General features: G+C 43.2%; 1 protein-coding gene across 1 annotated transcript; it reads left to right on the top strand.

Annotated features, from left to right (window-relative positions):
* Positions 1-1,603: 1,603 nt before the first annotated feature.
* Positions 1,604-20,269, top strand: atad5a (ATPase family AAA domain containing 5a). The gene is made up of 22 exons (XM_079746552.1): positions 1,604-1,960; positions 2,277-2,341; positions 2,452-4,196; positions 4,316-4,394; positions 4,491-4,658; positions 4,850-4,973; positions 5,237-5,497; positions 5,782-5,930; positions 8,578-8,728; positions 12,545-12,877; positions 13,285-13,381; positions 14,030-14,112; positions 14,354-14,490; positions 14,613-14,790; positions 15,057-15,230; positions 15,434-15,694; positions 16,191-16,255; positions 16,742-16,931; positions 17,273-17,418; positions 18,134-18,984; positions 19,285-19,443; positions 19,838-20,269. The coding sequence occupies exons 2-22, from the start codon at positions 2,291-2,293 to the stop codon at positions 19,914-19,916; spliced, it is 5,481 nt and encodes a 1,826-aa protein (XP_079602678.1). The 5' UTR covers positions 1,604-1,960; positions 2,277-2,290; the 3' UTR covers positions 19,917-20,269.

Here is a 20,269-nt window from a genome sequence, read left to right as displayed (position 1 = left end):
CCTGTCATTGTTACTTGTTGTCGTCGTTACGAGTAATTTTCGCAAACCTGGTTCACGCCCTGTGATTTAAAGTGCTCCCAGTAGTTCCTGCAAAAAAACAACAAAAACCACGTTCCATTGTTCTTAATTTTATTTAACATCTGTTGTGTGTGTGCAATGAGAGGAACTTCTGAGGTCTGAGTGCTTGATTTCTGACCAATTCCCTGGTTCCTCTGTGGCCTATTTATCCTGTGACATATCATTGTTTTAAGCCTTACTTTATTTACTTTACTCTTTCATTCTAACTGTGCCAAATTGTAAGATTTTCGTCTTGTATGTTAATCCCACATTTTTATTCTGTTCTGCTTTCCATGGAGGACATTGCTTGACTGAGTTAGAATAGGAGTGTGTGTGTTTGTGTGTGTCTGTGTGTGTGTGTATGTATATGTATATATATGTGTATATATATATATATATATATATATATATATGTCCACTATATGAGGTTCTCTCGTGTGACATTCATAGAGCCTTTACTTGTGATGTGTACAGTGGTGTGTCGTCACATATTGTAAGCATCCTTGCTGTGCATTCGTCCTATTATTATTTTTCTCACACACAAGCAATTCTTTGCACAGCTTAATTAGAAAATATATATGTCTGGAAGTCACAGAACATGTTAAGGTTTTTTGGTTATTGTTGTCACAGGCCTTTCTTGCTTGTCTTGAGATTGATGTATTTAATTAGTGGCGTCCGCCTGGTGGCAAGTAAAACTGAGCTGCTGTATCTGTCAGATGCTTCTGAGAAGAGAAAGACCTGTTTGACAGCTTTCTTCACAATTCCTCCCTTGACTGGTTTTCTCTTTACCCTGCATCACACCTTCCACGCCTTTTGTCATTTGTTATGGATTTCAATAGAAAAGTATTGTGTGTGTGTGTGTGTGTGTGTGTGTGTGTGTGTGTGCGTGCGCGTGTGTGTGTTACCGTTGTTACAGGATCTATCGTTAACACAGCTTAATACATATCGCTGGCCATTCTCAACTCCATAAGAAAACCTGACACTTTTTTTTATAGAACTTGTACAAGAAAATACTGATAAAAAATAGAGGAAGAAAGACAATTAGTGGAAGTGTTTTATGAATTTGGTCTAAGCTCTAAGTATGCTTGTGCCTTTGGAGTTGGTAGAGTACTATTGAGATGTTTTTAAATAAATTAATGAATTAATGAATTTAAAAAATTGTGTTAACTTTTTTTTCACCCTCCCAAGTGACTTTCTTCTTATGCTTCTATGCCGAAGGAAAATGTAATTTGTAACACAATATCCTGTATGTCATTTGTTTCAAACTTTAAAAAAGAAATTCACAGTATGTGTGGAAAAAACAGAATTCTGTGTTGAAAATACAGATTTGCTGACATTAGGTTCAATTGTGCCAAACACAATACTCAATGCGAATGAAAAAGCTAATGAAACATGAGTGAAAAACATAACCGACAGGGGCGCAAGTGTTTACTTTACTTGGCGGAATCCATTTTTGTTTTGGGCGTTTCCCGTCTCTGTGATTGGTCAGAATGTTAAGAGTCAAAGGTTACGTATATTTGGCGCGGTTTGTGCCTGGCCAGTCAGACTAGTCCGGCGCGAAATAACAAACGTAGTCAAGCAAGTATTATTTTGATGTTAGCTATTGGCAAGATTTGATATATGTGTTACGAATTTAACTTTTGTACTTTATATTTTACGCCGGTATGTTCTGTTCGGATAATCTTTACACCGTTCTGTATATTGAAGTGTTGAGTAAGTCAGCTGCTTTGAGAGCGACGCCTAGCTAGTGATGACTACGCTAACTCCTCGGATTCTTTTTCTTACTGGATTAGAAGTCCGATATCGCAAAACAATGGGCTTCGATATTATCGTTTTTTTCCAGAAATAAGGAAACATAAATAAAGGGACCGAAGCTGCAACGAAGCCACAGCTTTCCGACTGGGTAAGGTCGTCTTTGTATTTTAGCTGTGTTTCTCTTGCGCTCATTTGTTTATCTATGGATAGTCTATAAAACTGCCTCTGAATTGTCAAGACCATGGATTGTCATATTGTAAATGTACTTGTTGCATAAGATTCAAGTCAATAATATTGTTTACATCGAATATAATCATGCCAATTAGGAATATATCATTACCAACAATAGTTGTTCCATTTCGAATACGACTAACTTAATAGTAAGTCCTATAGTTACTATCTCATCTAAGACCATTGACCGTGATTCTTTGTTGACTCATTTAACAACCTCTTTATCTCTATAGGTACTCGAAAAACAATGGCTGGGGTTGTGGCAATGGCGGCTGTTATTGAGGACTTTGAGATTCGGGTATCTTTTAAAAAACATTTATCAATAATTTTCGTACTTAACGTTGTTCACACACGTAGACTGTTGCTGAATTCTAAAACTATTTTTTTCTCCCAAACCTATGACTGCAGCGTAAGAAACCCAACAAAGATGGTGATAGCCCTGGTGCAAAGACAATCACAAACTACTTCCCCCCTCTTCCCAAGACCGCGGACAAGCAGTGCTCTCCTCCTCGATCGAGTAACATAATGGACTACTTCAGTCGTAAACCTCCGTCCTCGTCCAAGGAGACGTGCTGCCCCCTGGAGCAGTCCAAGGAGAGCTGTCGAAGGCTACAGTCCATAGAGAAGCAAGCGGGAGTCACCCAGCTTCCTGGAAAACCTTCCCAGAGACAGACAAAACGTAGAAGCAAAGTTGCCAGGAAGCTCCAGAAAAATGAGGCCGTCAACAGTTCAGTCGATGAGAGCAGTGAGACAATGGGGGAACTGGTCAGAGGTTGCGCCTCCCCCTCCATGCTGCACAGTGATATCGGAGGTCTTCTCGACCAGCCCTGTGATGAGAGTTTGACAGTTGACAAGGTCTCAGACGGAGCTGACACTTTAAGCGATGGCCTGACTCAGAAAGACGGAAGTCACAATGGTTGCTTCAAAAGTGGGAAACCTGGAAAGACCAAGTCTAAAGATATAAATGGCCTGCCACCACTAGTGTCTCTGAAAGATAAGGCGAAGCCGCAAAGATATCCTGTGGGGAATCCCAGGAAAAAGAAGACCAAGGAGGAGAAGCCGCCACCAGCTGGGCCCGCGGCAAAAGAGGCTGATCAGTCCCTGGTTGATGTGAGTATGGAGGTCAACGTGGACGAATACTCTCGCCTTAAGGACAGAACTGTCACAGTCTCCTTTGAGGACTTCCTACAAAGTCAGAACCAGGGGGACGGAGCAGAGGAAGTGGGGGATAAAGGGGAGGCCATGTCGGAGGTAGAGGAGATGGATACCGGAGGCCAGTTGGAAGTTGCCCGCACAAAGGGAAATACAGAGACCAGTCATCAGAACATCTCTCCCCGGACCCTCACCTTTCAAGCGGAAGTGCACGCTGTCTTAATTGAGCCGGTGAAATCTGCCAAGAGATTGGCCTCCATCTTCACCAAAAAAAAAGAAGCTGATTTCAGTTTGTCCCCCCCAGCACCCACAGAGCACTTCCCTCCTCCTTCTCCTACTACTTTGCCTCCGAAGCGGAAATCGAACGTGGTTCTGCAAGAGGCAGACCTAGAGCTCGCTGTGGTGGAGAGCGTCTCCACACCTAAATGCAGTCAGGCGGAGCGTAAGCAGTTCATGGCTGCCTTCAAGCGACCAGGCCCTGACAGGGCCAAGCCAGGCAAGATCCAGGTCAAGCAGAAGCAGCCCACTGAGACGGCTGCAGAGGAGGCGGAGGAGGAGGCCACGGTGGAGCAGCCAGGCACCCCTTCAGATGCCCTAGCAGCCGTAAAGGAGAACACCCTGGCCAAGAAGAAAACGGCGGTGAAGCGAAATAGAAAGGCCTCTAAGAAGAAGGAGGTGACCCCCTCATCACTCATCACAACAGAGGAGGGACCTGAAGCTGCACTCGAAAGCACTGAAGCCACCACCACAGCTGCTGGTGCTTGCGATGCCTCCATGCTGCCAGTCAGGAGGTCCAAAAGAGAAGCTTTACCCAGGCAGGCAGCCGAGGCAGAGGGGGCAGCGCATGTCCGGGCCTCCAGGCATAAGATCAAGGGACATATGGTGGACCTGCCACAGGACTGCCCCCTTCAGATGTCCACATCGAAGTCACGCCATAGGTCCAAGCACATGTATAAGGCACATTTGATTTGTCCGCCTGACAAGAGAGGAAGCCCGATCAGGTATTTTTATTTGCTAATCATTCCATGTTGTTGGAATTGTAAAATATGGAATTCATAAGGTCATCCAGGCTGTAACAGATGTTTTTTGTAAATGTATATATGGTTCTTTGCATTATTAGGATCAAATTTACCAGAATTCAAAGGATCTCATCAAAGGGTCCAACTGATTTGGAAATAAACAGTCCTCTTGCATCTAAGGTTGGTTTAAATTTTCATACATTCATGTAGTAACACCATATCATAGACACATTCCCAAGCAAGCTAACAGACCATGATTGCATTCATCTCATCTAGACACCAGTTGCATCCAAGAAGAAGACGCGGGCCAAGAGGTTGGTGGAGAGGGCCAAGGTAATCAAGAGGCAGAGCAAGAAGACGGCAATGCTGGCTGAAGAAAATACCTCTGTACGGCGCTCCTCCAGGTCTCAGGCCATCACCAGCAAGGTCTATGTTGAAGATAAGGTACCGTCTATCTGTATCGCCGGGCGATGGTTCAGTGTAAAATGCAGATGTTTATTTCTTAATGTTAATACAGATGTGTTTTGCATCACCATTCCATCTCCACACTACACTTTCAGACAGTGCTTTGATTTTGTATTATTTTGCGTGCGTGATTGAGCTGTTTGGATAATGTGAGGTGTGTGTTTTGTTAGGATTCACTCGTATACATCGAGGATGCCCAGGCGACTCAAAGTGTTTCTGAAAGGCCACCCAAGAAAAAGTCCAAACAAAGGCTACGCAGCCTGAATGATGTTCTGGGGAAAGCTACAGCTCAAGGTTTGTCTCTTCTTGTTTGTTGACCGACCCATGGCCAACATAATCAGACCACAACAGGAATTAGACGGTCCACAATGGAACGTACGGCATTATGTTAAAGTGGGAGGAAGTTTCAACATCATAAATCCATAAACGTAGGTCTCGACAGATAATAAAAAAAAAGTGGACAGTGCCGTTTAACATTATAAATGGCGCCAATGCAGGCTTGACTGGACACCTTCCCAATGGAGTGAATTTAAACGTGACTTATTTTTTTCTTTCAGACTCCAAAGTGGCCCCTCTTTTCCAGGACAGGAAGTTGGGAAGGCCGTCTGCAGTTGGGTCCATATTTGACGAGGGCAGCCAAGATGGCTCGGAGATCTCCCTGGGCGACGAGGCGTCCCGTGCCCGTCGCCAGTTCCTGAAGAGTGGCCTGCCAGACTCCTTCAAGAAGCTGATTGTCAAGACAGAGGCTACCATGGAGGCCTACTCCCTCTCCTGCTCCTCCTTCCATCCTGTGGTGCACGTGCTGCAGACTCCTCGGGGTACAGCCTCTCCTTCTCACCAGGGCTCCTGAATTCCTCACTGACCCTACCTGACCCCACCTGCCTCTTAAAAAAAGAATTTGCTTGTTCAGTAGAGCTTGCGTCGTTGTCAACCTATAGACATCGATATCTAGCTTTATCTATATCCGTAGCGCTTACATTCATTGGAGGGGAATAAGTAAGATGTCACTAAGGAAGGTGAAAATAGTATAGCAATAGCTCAATGTCGTTGTTTAATACACCAGCCAGCTTTATGCATGACTGTATGTTGTGTGTTTATACAGATTGTCCTCTATCGATTTTACCTTGGCCTGCGTCCTCCTTCCTGCATTCTGTGAAGGACAGCTGGTGTCTGCCGTCCAGCCCCATCCCATCGCATGAAGGACCCCTACAGCTTACAACTGCATCGGCCCCAAGAACCGTATGTGATTGGGTAGGTTGACTTTCATTCATAGTAAAAGTTTAAAAAAACACTCCCCCCACTAGGAAAGGGTGGGGTGTCATTGCCATGGTTATGACCCACAGCGACTTTGTGATAATTCTTTATTACAGTTGTGTATGAGAGTTATAATGAGAGACGTTGTATTTGAAATGCGTCACACAGCGTAGCATTGTACTATATGTGTCCGGGGAAGCCCAACCTTCGGAGGAGGGTATTAAATACATTTTTGTTCAGACCAGGCAAATCTTGCTCTGCTAGACCGACACCCATTAGCCGCTAACTAACCGTTTAAAGGTCCCATGGCATGCTACTTTATGGATGCTTTTATATAGGTGTTAGTGGGCCCCTAATACAGTATTTGAAGACGTTCAATAAATTCAGCCTTTGTGCAGAATTACAGCCACTACGAGCTAGTCCCACAATGAGCACCATCCTCACACACCATAGCAATATACAATAAGTTTACGAAAAGCTCCACTTTTGCTCGACGCCACAGTCAACTGCTGCCCAGACAGAGCTTCACACGTTGACAAAAAACACGCCACCGGTGCCCCTTTTTTCTCTAAATTGGGGATTTATTTCAGTAGCAGTAATAATGTTGACAATCATACAGGACAAATTAGCATGTTCAAAAAACATTGGGTTGGGCTCTTCAATATTACGTTACATAGCATAAAATGGTATCGGGTGATTGTATGGAAGAAGTGTTTTTAGCACGTTTTTATTCTGAGAATGAAAAGTACAATACAATGTATATAATACAATGTAAATGTAATACGTACAGAATAGAAATGATTTTTTTTTATTTTATACCCCAAAAACACTCCTACATGTTGAATAGACACACTTCCTCAGATGAAAAAGGGTGATTCAAGTACTGAACACAAACAAAGCAATAAAGTGCAGGAGGACATGTCAGTTAATAAATAATAATCAACAATAATTTTAGGAATAAAATCCAAATAGATTATTTATCATAATAAATGAAAAAGGAGAGGACGGTTGGTTGAAAAAGGTTTCAGCACAACTTGGCTATAAGTCTGCCGAGAGATTTGTCAAAGTGTTGTATAATTGGGCTCCAATTCAAACTAAATTTGACAGGTGGAAGTTTTCAACTCTAACGTCGCCCAGCTGGTTAGGGGGGGAGATGAAATCAGCGTTTGCATGCCTTATTATACACATAAAGGCATTGGGTTGAAGGTTTCAGTTGAGGGATTCTGAGAGGAATTTAAATACGGCATTCCAGTAATCTACCAGTTGTGGGCTGGACCAAAATATGTGCGTAAGATCTGCAGATGAATTATTATATCAATTGCAGCTATCTCGTACATTTGGGTAGATCTTTGGGAGTTTTGAATTACAGTAGTGTAAGCGATGCAGTACCTTAAACTGTATTATGCTGTATCATGAACATGATGAACTCTTATTTACTCTAATTAAAGCTTGATTCTGATAAACTCACTCCTAACTCTCTTTCCCAATCTCCCTTAATCTTGACAATATTAGTCTCAGCAGATGAATTAATAATTATATATATTCTTGAGATACACCCTTTAAACTTTGGTGATGAATTCAAGATTTTTTCATATGAATCCTTGTCTAGGAGGTGTTCACTTTGGGATCCCAGGGATTTTACCGTTCCCTCAGCCGAAATGAATGTTTTCAAAGTATTTGCCACTCTTTTCTGTTTTGGTTAGTTTATTAAATGAGTTCACTTCCCCTCGCAGTGTGTCAACGGGAGCTTTCAATGACTGAGATGTGTTTGTATCAGCTTCGCCATATCATACTTCATACTAGCTTGTTGGTTTGCAAGCATGGCTGAGAGTTGTTGGACCGTAGCAGGCTTGTTATCTTCGGAAACAGGTTGAGTGTTGTCTGAAGCAGAGCTTGCGCTCGTGACCATGCTGGCTAGTTGTGCTGGTTGCAAATTAGCATAAATTATGTTACCCTGAATAGCTGTTTTTTGCAACGTTTTGGTGGCATTTCTTACTTATTAGTTTTCTAATGTGCATTCAGCAGCTTGTTGTGAGGCAAAAAGTGAAACGGGACCGTATTGAAGGTAAATAATGTAAATTAGTCTGGAGCCTGTCCTCGCGCGTCTGCTCACTACATCGTCTAACCCGGAAGCCTCGTATCTGAGAAGTTTGAAGAGTACATGAGCACAGTATTCGGTCTGAGTAATTGTATCGGTGCATCACTAGTCTCCATGGCCGTAATGCCCTACTCGCACTCTCCTCTGAAAATTCAGAGGTGCGTGAGATGTGACAAACTGCAGTAGGAATCTTGCGCGACAATCAATTGTATTGATGAAAGTATTAATTATTAAGCTCAGAAGGCTTCTCTGAATCTAGTGTATTGCTTATACATTGCACTTGACACTGAAATAATCTAGATATGGATATAGTTTAGGAGTGTCATTAATTTCTGGGTCCCTTGACTATTTTTTGATAGTGGTGAATGAAGGCAGTCCATTTGCCATTTGCAAATTCAGTTTATTTGTGCAGCACATTTTATGCATCTTGTTTTTAAATGGGATATACATAGGAATACATGCAGTCATTCTGATAAACATAATAAAATACAATTTGTAAGTGTGTTTTACAATTTATGAAGCTAATGGCCCTCATCCTTCCCATAGGGTATTGGCCAGAGGCCACAGCTCTCTGACCAGGTCCGCCAGCTCCTCATGGAGGAGATCATCTCCTCCAATCCCTCCTTCCCCGCCCAGAGGTTCCTCACACACTTCCTCAAGAGACGAGACCATCATCTCCAGCAGACCACTGCCACGGGTCAGTATATAATACCAATCATAAAGCACCTTTTGAAATGTGTTGCAAAGCGCTTTACGTTATAAAAAGACAGACTCTTGGAACAATAGAAAAATGTAATAAAATGGAAGTGGAAATACTAGACTAGAGCAGCATCGATGTACATTATTCCTAATGGTTCTCTTCTTGGTTCTTTCTTAATAGAAAACATGTCTCATGTATGCATGTGATGGAAAAAAACACTACTACTGTTTAATAATAATAATAATAATTGATCCGTTTTTTTATAGCACTTTTCTAAATACTCAAAGACGCTTTACAAATAAGAAAGGAATACATACAGACAATCAAACAAGGGGAAAAAAAAAAAAAAGAATAATAAAACAACCCCACAACAATAGGCAACACATTAAGAGAGCGGGAGAGAGTGTAATGGTGGAGGATGGCAAACATTTGTCAAATGTTGTAGGTGGTCCTGAAGTGATTAGTGTGTAGTGGTTTTAAGTTGACTAAGTTGACTAACAGAGTGTGTCAGAGTTTCGGATGGCCAGAGGGAGGGAGTTCCAGAGGGTAGGGGCAGCGATGGGGAAGGCTCTGTCCCCCAGGGTGCGATACTTGGTCTTGGTGATGGAGGTGAGAAGGTTGGCATCAACAGAGCGTAGGCGGCGAGTGGGGGAGTGGCGATGGAGGAGATCTGTTATGTACGAGGGTGCAAAGTTGTTTAGCGCTTTGTAGGTGGTGAGGAGAATCTTGAAATTGATGCGTTGTTTTATTGGAAGCCAATGAAGTTGACGGAGGATGGGAGTAATGTGTTCTCTGGAGGGGGAGTTAGTAAGCAATAATAGTAATAGTGTTCATTTGGGGTACACAAAAATCCTGGTTTGTACAGCAGGGTTAAAAGATAAAAAACAAAACTAAATTGGAAACAAAAAAATTTGGGGGTTTACTGTTTATTCACATACCGCAGTGCAAGTGAACATTGGCTTTTAGCATCGACCGCTATCAAGATGAATGATCAACACATAACAGAAAGTGATAATTTTAGTTTGATGAAAATAAACGTTTTTATTATTTCAGTGGTTTACTGAACAAACTATGGGTCTTTCCTTCGTAAATAGAAATAGGTATGTCAATACTGCTGCAATGTACTCATAAAAATTTACCATTGACTGAAAAGTAAATAAAAAATATTATTCTCAAATAAATAAAAAATTATAATAAATTGAATACCCATTAATTAATAGAATTAATTTAGAAGATAAACTGTAGAAAATAATTGTTTTTGAACTGCTTCACATTCAAATTGCCATCTTTTTTTTTTTTTCACAACAATAAAATAAAAATTGATTGAGTTGAATGACGTTTTGTGAAAAGGAAACCTACTTTTATTTGCACCAAGGTAGATTCTTTACGGCTCTAACCATTTGTGGTTGTTTATCATAGTCTCCATGGACGGTGTACAAGTTGTAGGAAATGGCGGTACACCCTTTTTATGTTTCTCACCACAGTGTTCTTACTGATCATCCTTACTATCCATCATCCATAGTGTCTGAACGATTGAAAATAATTGAATTGCAATTTTTTACACCAATATTGAGATTTTTCTTTTTAAAGTTCCCTATCTTTTGTATTACTCACTAAACAAGCAATACATTATTAGTATGACCAACACAACTTTGGATACAGCCAACTTATAAGTGGCTCTTTCCTGTTGGCCAGGCCTACGTGTTGATGTTGTAGGCTAGGCCTACATGAAATTAGATTAATTGAATTTATATTATAAAATATTTATTTAACTATTAAATTATAAAATTGAAATAAATATGAATCTTACTAATCTCCTGTCTGTTACAGTAACAAATCACACAAACTAAAGTGCAGAAATATAAAACATAGGTGCCTCTACCAATCTAAAAATATGTAGATGACTCAAAGTCGTTGGAATAAACATGTAATATGTATACATGTGCGACTTGACCACATGTCTGGGGCAGTAGCGAAAAACTCTCCTGTTATTCGCTCCAGCCTGCAATAGCTTTAGCAGTCTGGCCAAAATATGTGCGGGATGTCATGCTGTACAGTTTCTTTACCAAAGCCTTAAACCTGGCCTCGTTCACTGGTTGAGGGGCATCATATCTTTCCCTATAAACTCTGCTTACTTATTGCCTTTGCTGCGCCCTTTTGAATCGCGTTTGTATACTCTTGATGATTTCGGTCAGTGATCGCTGCCGGTTGGTATTCAGCCTCCTTGACAACCTGGTTGTAGGGTTTTTTTATGTTTTTTTTTAAAAAATATATTTATCAACCTCTATGTTAAATATGCATTGATCATTAATCTCGATAGCGGTTGACACTAAAAGCCAATGTTTACTTGCCCATATTTATTGTGATGCATACAGGCGCATCTCAATAAATTGTGGAGAAGTTAATTAATTTCAAAATTCCATTTAGAAAGTAAAACTCACACAGAATATAGATTCAATACACCCAAAGGGAAAATTTTAAAGGCTTTATTTGTATTCATCTTGATAATTAGTGCTTACAGCTCATGAAAACCCTAAATCCTGTATCTCAGAAAATATGATTATGGAAAAGTTCAATAATGTACACTCAAAGTGTTAAACTCCAATCAATAATTAACTCAAAATACCTAGAAAGGTTTCCTGAGCCTTTCAATGGTCTCTCAGTCTGATTCAGTAGGCATCACAATCATTGGGAAGCTTGCTGACTTGACAGTTGTGCAGAAGACAGTAATTGACACCCTCCACAAGCAGGCTAAGAACCAAAAGATCCCCGTTAAAGAAGCTGACTGTTCACAGAGAGCCTTATCCATGCATATTCTTAGAAAGTTGAGTTGAAGGAGACATTTTGGTAGAAAAAGGTGCACAAGCAACAGGGATAACTGCTGCCCCGAGAGGTTTGTCAAGCCAAGTCCATTCAAAAATGGGTGGGAGCTTCACAAGGAATGGACTGGGGCAGGAGTCAGTGCACCAAGAGCCCCACGCAGAGACATGGCCTACTACAACTGTCTCATTCCTTGTTTCAAGCCACTCCTGAACCAGAGACGTCATAACATGGGTAAGAGTACTGGTCTGTCGCTCAGTGGTCTGTCGCCCATTTAATTTGGAAATCAAGTTTACAAGAGTCTGGATGAAGAATTGAGAGGCACAGAATCCAAGTTGCTTGAAGTTCAGTGTGACATTTTCAGTCAGTGATTTGGGGAGGCATGTCATTTCCTGGTGTTGGTCCACTGTGTTTTATCAAGTCCAAATTCAACGCAGCTGTCTACCAGGACGTTTTAGAGGACCTCATGCCTGCTTCTACTGGCAAGCTTACAAGGTTTACTGACCATGGGATTACTGTGCTTGATTGGCCAGCAAACTCGCCTGATCTGAACCCCATAGCAAATGTATATTATAGGTTTTGTCAAGAGGAAGATGAGAGACACGACACCCAACAATGGAGATGAGCTGAAGGCCGCTATCGAAGAAACCTGGGCTTCCATAACATCTCAGCAGGGCCAAAGGCTGATCAACTCTTTGCCACTCCTCATTGATGCAGTAATTCATGCAAAAGGAGAATAAGACCATACTGAAGATTTTCGGAACGATTATGCATACCCTTCAGACCCCTTGTGTTAGGGTTATGCAATGTGTTTTTTGATGTAACATTAAATATTTGCATATGTCTGCCATTTCTCTGTCCTTTACTACGATCATACAACCATAATACTATTTCTATACTTGAAACTCGACTAAAGAACATGGTCCATAAGTGGTCACAAGCAAAAACATTAATGCAACACAAAAAGTGAAATGTTTTTGTGTGCCGTTTCAGGAACCATGCCAGGATATTTAGCAGTACCGTTGGGGAAGAGGAAGAGGAAGAGGGTGACTGAAGTGGAAACCTCTGGGAAACAGGCGAAGAAACAGAGGTCCGTCCGCACAGAGGAAGAAGAGCAACACGCCATTCCCATGCCAAAGCCTGAGCACCCGAAGAGAGGTGGTCGTGGCAGGGGTGGCCACGCCCAGAGATGCAAGCTGCAGGAGGTGGAACAGGAACTGAAATCACAAAGTGCATTGGAGACCGATTCTACTCCGGCTCCTTCCCAGGAGTGCTCTGTGATGGTGCTGGACGACTCTCCTCTGGCTGGCAGCGACGGAAAGGAAGGTGAAGGAGATGGTCCATCTTTCCTCCAAATTGAGGGATGGGACTTGACGATACTGATGGACTCGGCCTCATTCTTATTGGTTGACCAGAAATGAACATTAATGCAATCCTTTGTCAGAATCTCATTACGTTTTGCAGCGTTTCACACTTATTTGATCATGATTTTGTATGTTTTTCCCGAAATGATAAATGATTTTGGTTGTGGACACATCAGTATTCATGAAGAGGACAGAAAATGTCTACACTATCCCAAATTGAAAAAGAAAATGTATAGCTGTAGTCCACCGTTAGTGTAAGTTCAGCACACATAAATGATATTATCCTATTCTGATACAAATTAGAGTGCTTGCAGAGAAATGTTAAGTGTTAAGTTTGTTAATTATTATTAATTTTTTAAACATTTCTAGATGTAATGAAGGAGGAGTTGTTGTGGACTGAGAAGTATCAACCCCAGAACTCCAGCGACGTCATCGGCAACACCGCCTCAGTCAGGAAACTGCATGGGTCAGTCGATTGATTGCGCTGCCTCTGTCTGCCCTGCCTACTACTGCCCTACCTCTTACTGCTCTCTCTGTCTGCCCTGCCTACTACTGCCCTACCTCTTACTGCTCTCTCTGTCTGCCCTGCCTACTACTGCCCTACCTCTTACTGCTCTTTCTGTCTGCCCTGCCTACTACTGCCCTACCTCTTACTGCTCTCTCTGTCTGCCCTGCCTACTACTGCCCTACCTCTTACTGCTCTCTCTGTCTGCCCTGCCTACTACTGCCCTACCTCTTACTGCTCTCTCTGTCTGCCCTGCCTACTACTGCCCTACCTCTTACTGCTCTCTCTGTCTGCTCTACCTCAGCTTATACTTCCACCCTACTTCTGTGTACCACTGTGTCACTAAAGCACAGACAACAGACAAGCATTGTCAGTGGTGAAATATACAGGAAAGCTCCCTTTTGACTGTAGATCTTGTCTTTCTTTAATCTAGAGATGCTTTATCACAGACTGGCATTGGAGCTTTTCGCATTAAGAAAACACTTTAATCCTTTTATTCAGAATTACTTGTGTCATTATACCCTTCTATGTCATGGAGTCCCCCAATCACAAAGCTTGGTTGCCACTGTCATGGTTCTGAAGTGAAGCCTTCTGTTGTCTGTGCTCCAGCTGGCTGAAGGAGTGGAAGCTACGTACTGACCGTGAGGAGGGGAAAAAGCAAAAGGATTCAAGACCAGAAGAGAGCAGCAACGGTGAGAGAAGCACAGTTTAAATGTTTTTTTACTTCTATCTGACATTTAGCCTTCTCCTTTTTTACTGCTCTCCACATGACATTGTTGTACTGCTGTGTGTTGTACTCACGGAAATATAATATATACACTTAAAAATGAGCTATTAAAAAATACTGTCAAGAGGACGTAAACACCCTCACATCTGGTGGCATTTATAACACAAAGAGTTAACAGCCAGTGGTCCTTTTGTGGTGTCCTCTAGACTCGGACTGGGGCTGTTGCAAGGACCCCTCCGAGGACCTGGAGGACATGCTGTGCAACACTCTACTGATCACTGGACCCACCGGGGTGGGCAAGACTGCTGCCGTCTACGCCTGCGCGCAGGAGTTGGGCTTCAAGGTAAGCTCAGCAACGGCAGTTTTCCCAGACATGCGTCCACTAGTGGCACTGCTCCACCACTGGGTTACTAGCACCACTGCAATCAGCCCTGAAAGGGTCTGACCTCGTCCTCCTCCCGGTAGGTGTTTGAGGTGAACTCATCGTCCCAGCGGAGTGGCAGGCTTATCCTGTCCCAGCTAAAGGAGGCCACTCAGTCCCACCAGGTGGACATCCAGGGGGTCAACGCCCACAAGCCGACCTACTTCAACAGCTACAGCACCAGCCTCCCCACAGGATTCACCCGGCCCGGCTCGTCCCCCAGTAAGAACCACAGTTGGTCAGGCCAGCCACCATTGACTCTGGTTGATTAGACAAGATAGGTTGTTCTCTATTAATCCAACACAGGAAATGTTTGCTTTGTTTTCATCTAATTGTTAAAAATGAATATACTCAAGTTATCTCATTTACATTAGGAATAAAATAGTAATAATCATTAAAAACCGATGCTTTGTTTAGTGTCTTTTAAATTATTTATACTATCATCATAGTTTGGGATCTGATTGAGATGATACCTCTCGTCCTCATAGGGAAGGTGAAGTCTCCTCGCAGGGTGATCTCCTCCCCCAGTAAGCAACCCCAGTCCCCGCGGGGGGCAAAGCGGGGTTCCCTGGCCCCTACTGCCCTGGCCAGCTTCTTTAAAATGGGACGCCCTAGAGGCAGCAAGGAGTCGGCCGTTACCAACAAGCCAGCTCAGCGTACTGGTGAGATGCAATTCTTCTTTAAGCATGAACATAGCTGCTAGCAAATGGCATCTCTGACCTGAAACCATAATCATGATGGCAGTGCACCGTGAGGCATTGAACCAAAAACCCTGGCTGTGTTAATGCCACGGCTCTACCAAATTGAACTTTACACAAGGACACATTACACCAGATTATATTACCATTTACTCTGTCCTCCAAAGCGGCTCCAGATGAATCCATAAAGCCTGCTGAAGGTCCCGGTAAGATGAAGGAGCCGTTGAAAATGCCCCTGGCAGCCAGGGGGGCCGACGGCGGGGGTAAGGGGTCCTCTGGCAGCCGTGAAGAGCAGAACAAGAAGACGGCCACCTCGCTTATCCTCTTCGAGGAGGTGGACGTTATCTTCGACGAGGACCATGGGTTCCTGGCGACCATCAAGACGTTTATGACTACCACAAAGAGGCCAGTCATCCTCACTACCAGCGGTCAGTAGATGGTTTAGTACATTGATTTAGATCGCTGTCCCCACAGTGGTTAGTATATGGCTTAGTACATTATTATTAAGTGTGACCTGTAACATTTTTCCGGTGCTACTAAATCTGAGTTACAATGGATATCAATGACTCCACCTTTGTGCTTGGGTCACTCCGTTACTAACCAGTTATCCTTATATTATGTAACAAACATAATTAGTACATATTTTAGTACAGTATTTTAGGTGGTCGTCCCCACAGTGGTTAGTAGATGTTTTAGTACAGTGTTTTAGGTGGTCGTCCCCACAGTGGTTAGTAGATGTTTTAGTACAGTGTTTTAGGCTGCTGTCCCAACACTGAGTGCTGGCTTTCGGGCTAGGTAGGGTTAAGAAAATGGAAAATCTTGATGGGATACAGACCTTTAGTCGAATGTAATAAACCCTAAAATATTCTAATATTTGAAAGATTGTGCATTTTTTTTGTTTAACTAAACTCTCTACCTTTTTAGATCCCCACTTCAGTACCATTTTTGATGGCTACTTGGAGGAGATTCACTTCACAACGCCTTCTATGGTGAGCCATCGATTTGTATAGAGCTACATCTGTTTTTCCTCTTCCATTTTTAGAGTAGGAACGTGTGCCTTCCAAACCTCATAGCATTTAGTAATTTACTGGACTCTTGGGTGAAGTGACATGCAGGGAATTCAGATATTGAATGCCATTATGGGTAGATACGGATTGTGCAGTCTCCAGCCATTGTGGTTCGAACCAAGAATATTTCAGCTGGTCATCTTGCAGGCCAAAGTGCACAGCCTGAATTTGCCTTAAATTTGTAATTGAGTCAAATCATTATTAACAGGGCAAAACACACAGAATGTACTCCAGTCTATTTTGGACGCCAACATTTAAAGAATATTAATTTTGCATCCCTCCCGACACTGTGCTTTGGGCCTTAACACTCTAACCACCACAAGACCATCCTGCCCACATAATTTTGAAACTCAAAACATGGGTTGTAAAATTCTTTACTAAACATGAATTTTGTCTGCTTGCTGGCAGGTAAACGTGAGCAGCTACCTACGTCTGTTGTGCCTGACGGAGGACACGAGGACAGACGCCCAGGATGTATCCACCCTACTCAGCCTCAATAACTGTGACATCAGACAGAGCCTGCTGCAGCTGCAGTTCTGGACTTGCAGCACTGGGAGGCGTCACAGAGCCAAACAATCAAATCAATTGGATGGCATTGGTTAGTCATCTCTGGGAGCTCTGTGGTTGATTGTTCTGACACGATCATTTTGGAAACCAAAATGATAAAATGTCTACTTGATGCTATCGTAATGTCAGGATGACCTTGTATGTACAGGTTATTAGTAGAGTTTTTCTATACTGCTTTAAACAAAAAAAAATCTGACCCTACACAAAGAAATATCAAGGTTTTTTTATATAATGAAACGGCATTCATTTTAATACCATGACTATCTCGACGATCAAGGACTAAATATGAAATCAAGGTCTGACTCAGTATCTGTTGAAGTTCATAACTGTCTTCCTGATTTAGTGTACTTTCCTGTGTCGGCTACAAAACAGAGCTGAAAATCACGGAGCCAGCGTGTGTGTCATCCTCGGGTGGCAGCGGCCTACCGGACCTCCCTCTGTGGGACACGGGCTGTGCTGAGAGCATGCTGGGCCTAGTGAACATCCAGCCCCAAGGCAGTGTCCAGGACCTGCTCAAAGTAAGCTGAGACAGTACTTTCTTGATCCCAGGCGGGAAATACATGGGCCACAGCAGCAAGTACAGGGTAGTAATAGATGCAAGAGAGACAAATTGAAAATAATATATAATGTCTTAACTAATATCTTCCACATTTTATTTAAGTGTGTATAAGAGAAGTGGATAGTTATATGCAAATTATAGTATACTTTATGAGGTTATGGTCGGGAATAGGGATGCAACGATTATAGATACTGATGGTACGATTATTGTCTGAGGCAAAAACCCGGTTTGACGGTTACACGATTATTACGCATTCATTATTTAAAACTACATTATTCATTTTTTATCTATTTAAATTAATTTATCGGATTTTACATTTGACCTGAGAAAATCCTTTATATTATGGTTTTCTTTGTTTGTTACAGCTTTAGTAAAAAGAGCCGCACAGCATTTTAAGATGCTGCATTTCAGATTTGTTCATTCTGTCTGAAGGTTGTGCTGGAAATGATCTGTTTGTTAAATTATTGAAACGTGTGTGTGTGTGTGTTACCATGAGCCTTATTCACACTCACATTTAGGACCGATTTCTGTACACGTTTTTCTTGGCTAATTTTCCTTGGGTATGGCCCTCGCCTATAGTTGAACTTTAAGGTGTTAAATTAAATATTTATTTCGGTTTTCAAAGCAAAACTTCAAAACTGTCAAACCAACAAACCCATGTGTTTTTTCCACAGCGTCCACTGAAGGAGACTGCGGCCTGCTGGGAGCTGGTGGCGGACTGCCGGCGCCGCAGGGTAGACCTGCTCTACTCAAACATGCACACCCTCCTCCCGCTGCCTGTCACCCAGCTCCCAGTGACGCCAAGCCAACCCCGACCCGGGCCAAAGGCCCTGTCCGGCACCTCTGCCCAGCAACGTTTTGAGGCACCGACGCTCCCCTCAAAGGCCCTGAAGCCGGCCGACGCCCGTCCTGCCAAAGTGTCGCAGAGGATGAGGAAGCACAAGAGGCTGGCCAAGAAGGACCCGTTGCCCTCAGACTCCGAGGATGACTTCCTCTCTCAGGCCAAGCCTGCAGTCACTGCTCCGTGCGAGGAGGAGGCGGTCTGCGCAGCAGGGGCTCTGGACCCCCTTCAGCCTCCCCACAGGTGGAGGAAAGAACCTCTGACTCCCCAGCAGAGAGCCGTCAGCGGGCCCGTCTCTCACGGCCTCGCCGCCATCGCCGATTTCCTGGACGACCTGTCCTTCATGGATGCTTGCTCACCGACGGGGGGCGATGGAGGAGGCCGAGGATGGGGCCCGTGCGTCGCACAGCCCCTGGCGCAGGTGAAGGACGGCATGGTGGACGAAGCCCGGCTAGAGGACCCTGGGCCCGGCGGCAGGGAAGCGGAGCGGGCCGTGGAGATCCAGGCTGCCGTGGAGTCCCTGAGCTTCCAGAGGTGCCTGGCCGGTCTGACGGAGGCCCAGGGAGAGTCCCAGGCCCTGGGAGGAGGAGAGCTTGGGAAGCAGGCAGGGCTGGAGCTCAGCCTCCCAGTGGCTTCCCATCAGAGAGGGTTCAGCCTTACTCCTCGTCCTCCCTGCCAACCAAAGTGAGTCCATGTGTTCTCTGCTGTGTTAATCGATGACATGTTTTACTGTTATAAGAGTTGCTCTTCTTTTTTCTCCATCATCTTTACATGTTCAATCTGATCAGGTCTTTCACTTACAGGATAACTTTTTGTACTTGTGATGACAATGAATACGATGACAGTTCATCACATTTTCTAAATAGAGGCAGCCTTCTTAACACACCTATAAATATAATTCATATATTTTTGATATCAAAGCATAAAAAATGGACAATATTTCTTACCAATTGCACCAAACTATTGGTTGTGTCTGTGTTCCAGGCTGCTCCAGAAGTGCAGGGAGGTGTGGTCCAGTCTACTGTCCCGGGGGGTGTTTAATACGCTGGGCAGCAGACCCGAGCTCTCCCTGGAATACCTCCCTACCCTGCGCACCATCTGCAGAGCCGAGCAGCTTAAAGAACAAGGAAAAGTGAAACGAAGGTGAGCCCCCTTTAACAAGCTGCTGGTGTCTGGAGCGTGTCACAATCTTACTCATTGTCCTCAGAAATATGCATTTGGCTCAGCCAAAATTTCTCTTCTGGATAGTGTCACTGAAAATCGATTAATTAATTTGTGGACTAAGATGTGTTTGCGTGACCTTAGCTGTAAAGAACGTTTGCCTGTGTGCAAAAAGTGGTATAGTGCTTATCTCGGATGCCGTATGGTGACTAAAAGGAACCCACGTTTAGCAATTCAAGGTGGTTTGATGAGCAAATCCAGGTAAAGGAAGCGTGTTGCTTTTTTACAATCATGTATGTTAAAGTGTAACAGATGCAGAAGCAGCCTAAATACATGCACAGCACACTGATTGATATTCTTTTTTCTTATGCTTTAGGTTTCTGCACTACCTGGACCTTATCCACCTGGGTCTCTCCCGGGGTACCCTGCAGCACCTGGCTGGGGACTTCCCCTGAACACCTGGACCCTCGAGCTCTGCTCTCCTTTAGCCGGCATCAGCTGCAACTCTACATGTGAAGGAAGATGGGTTATTAAGGGTTTTTTTAAGCCATAGGTTAAGACCAATGAGTACACTTCCACGCAGTACACTTTGTAAAAAAATTACATTTCTTATAAATAACAATGTGAAGTCAAATTATGCTATAATTGGTCTTAGTACTTGTATACATTGGTTATTTATGTGTGTTTGAGAGAGTTGTACATTAGTGTTTGTATGTTTTAAAGTCACATTTTACAATTGTAATTCACTCAAAGTAACAGATCTGGTGCTAATGTCAAATAATTTCGTAAGATTTGTGACCTGTAAGAA

Source organism: Pollachius pollachius (assembly GCF_949987615.1).
Source record: "Pollachius pollachius genome assembly, chromosome: 11".
NCBI lineage: Eukaryota > Metazoa > Chordata > Actinopteri > Gadiformes > Gadidae > Pollachius > Pollachius pollachius.
This window is presented reverse-complemented; position numbering and strand designations above follow the sequence as displayed.

Excerpts from the sequence above, each read along its gene's own strand:
- atad5a (XM_079746552.1), top strand. The coding sequence starts at position 2,291 with ATGGCTGGGGTTGTGGCAATGGCGGCTGTTATTGAGGACTTTGAGATT. Across the intron at positions 14,113-14,353 it reads ACCAGAAGAGAGCAGCAACG|ACTCGGACTGGGGCTGTTGC; the intron begins GTGAGAGAAGCA and ends GGTGTCCTCTAG. Across the intron at positions 15,695-16,190 it reads AGTCATCCTCACTACCAGCG|ATCCCCACTTCAGTACCATT; the intron begins GTCAGTAGATGG and ends CTACCTTTTTAG.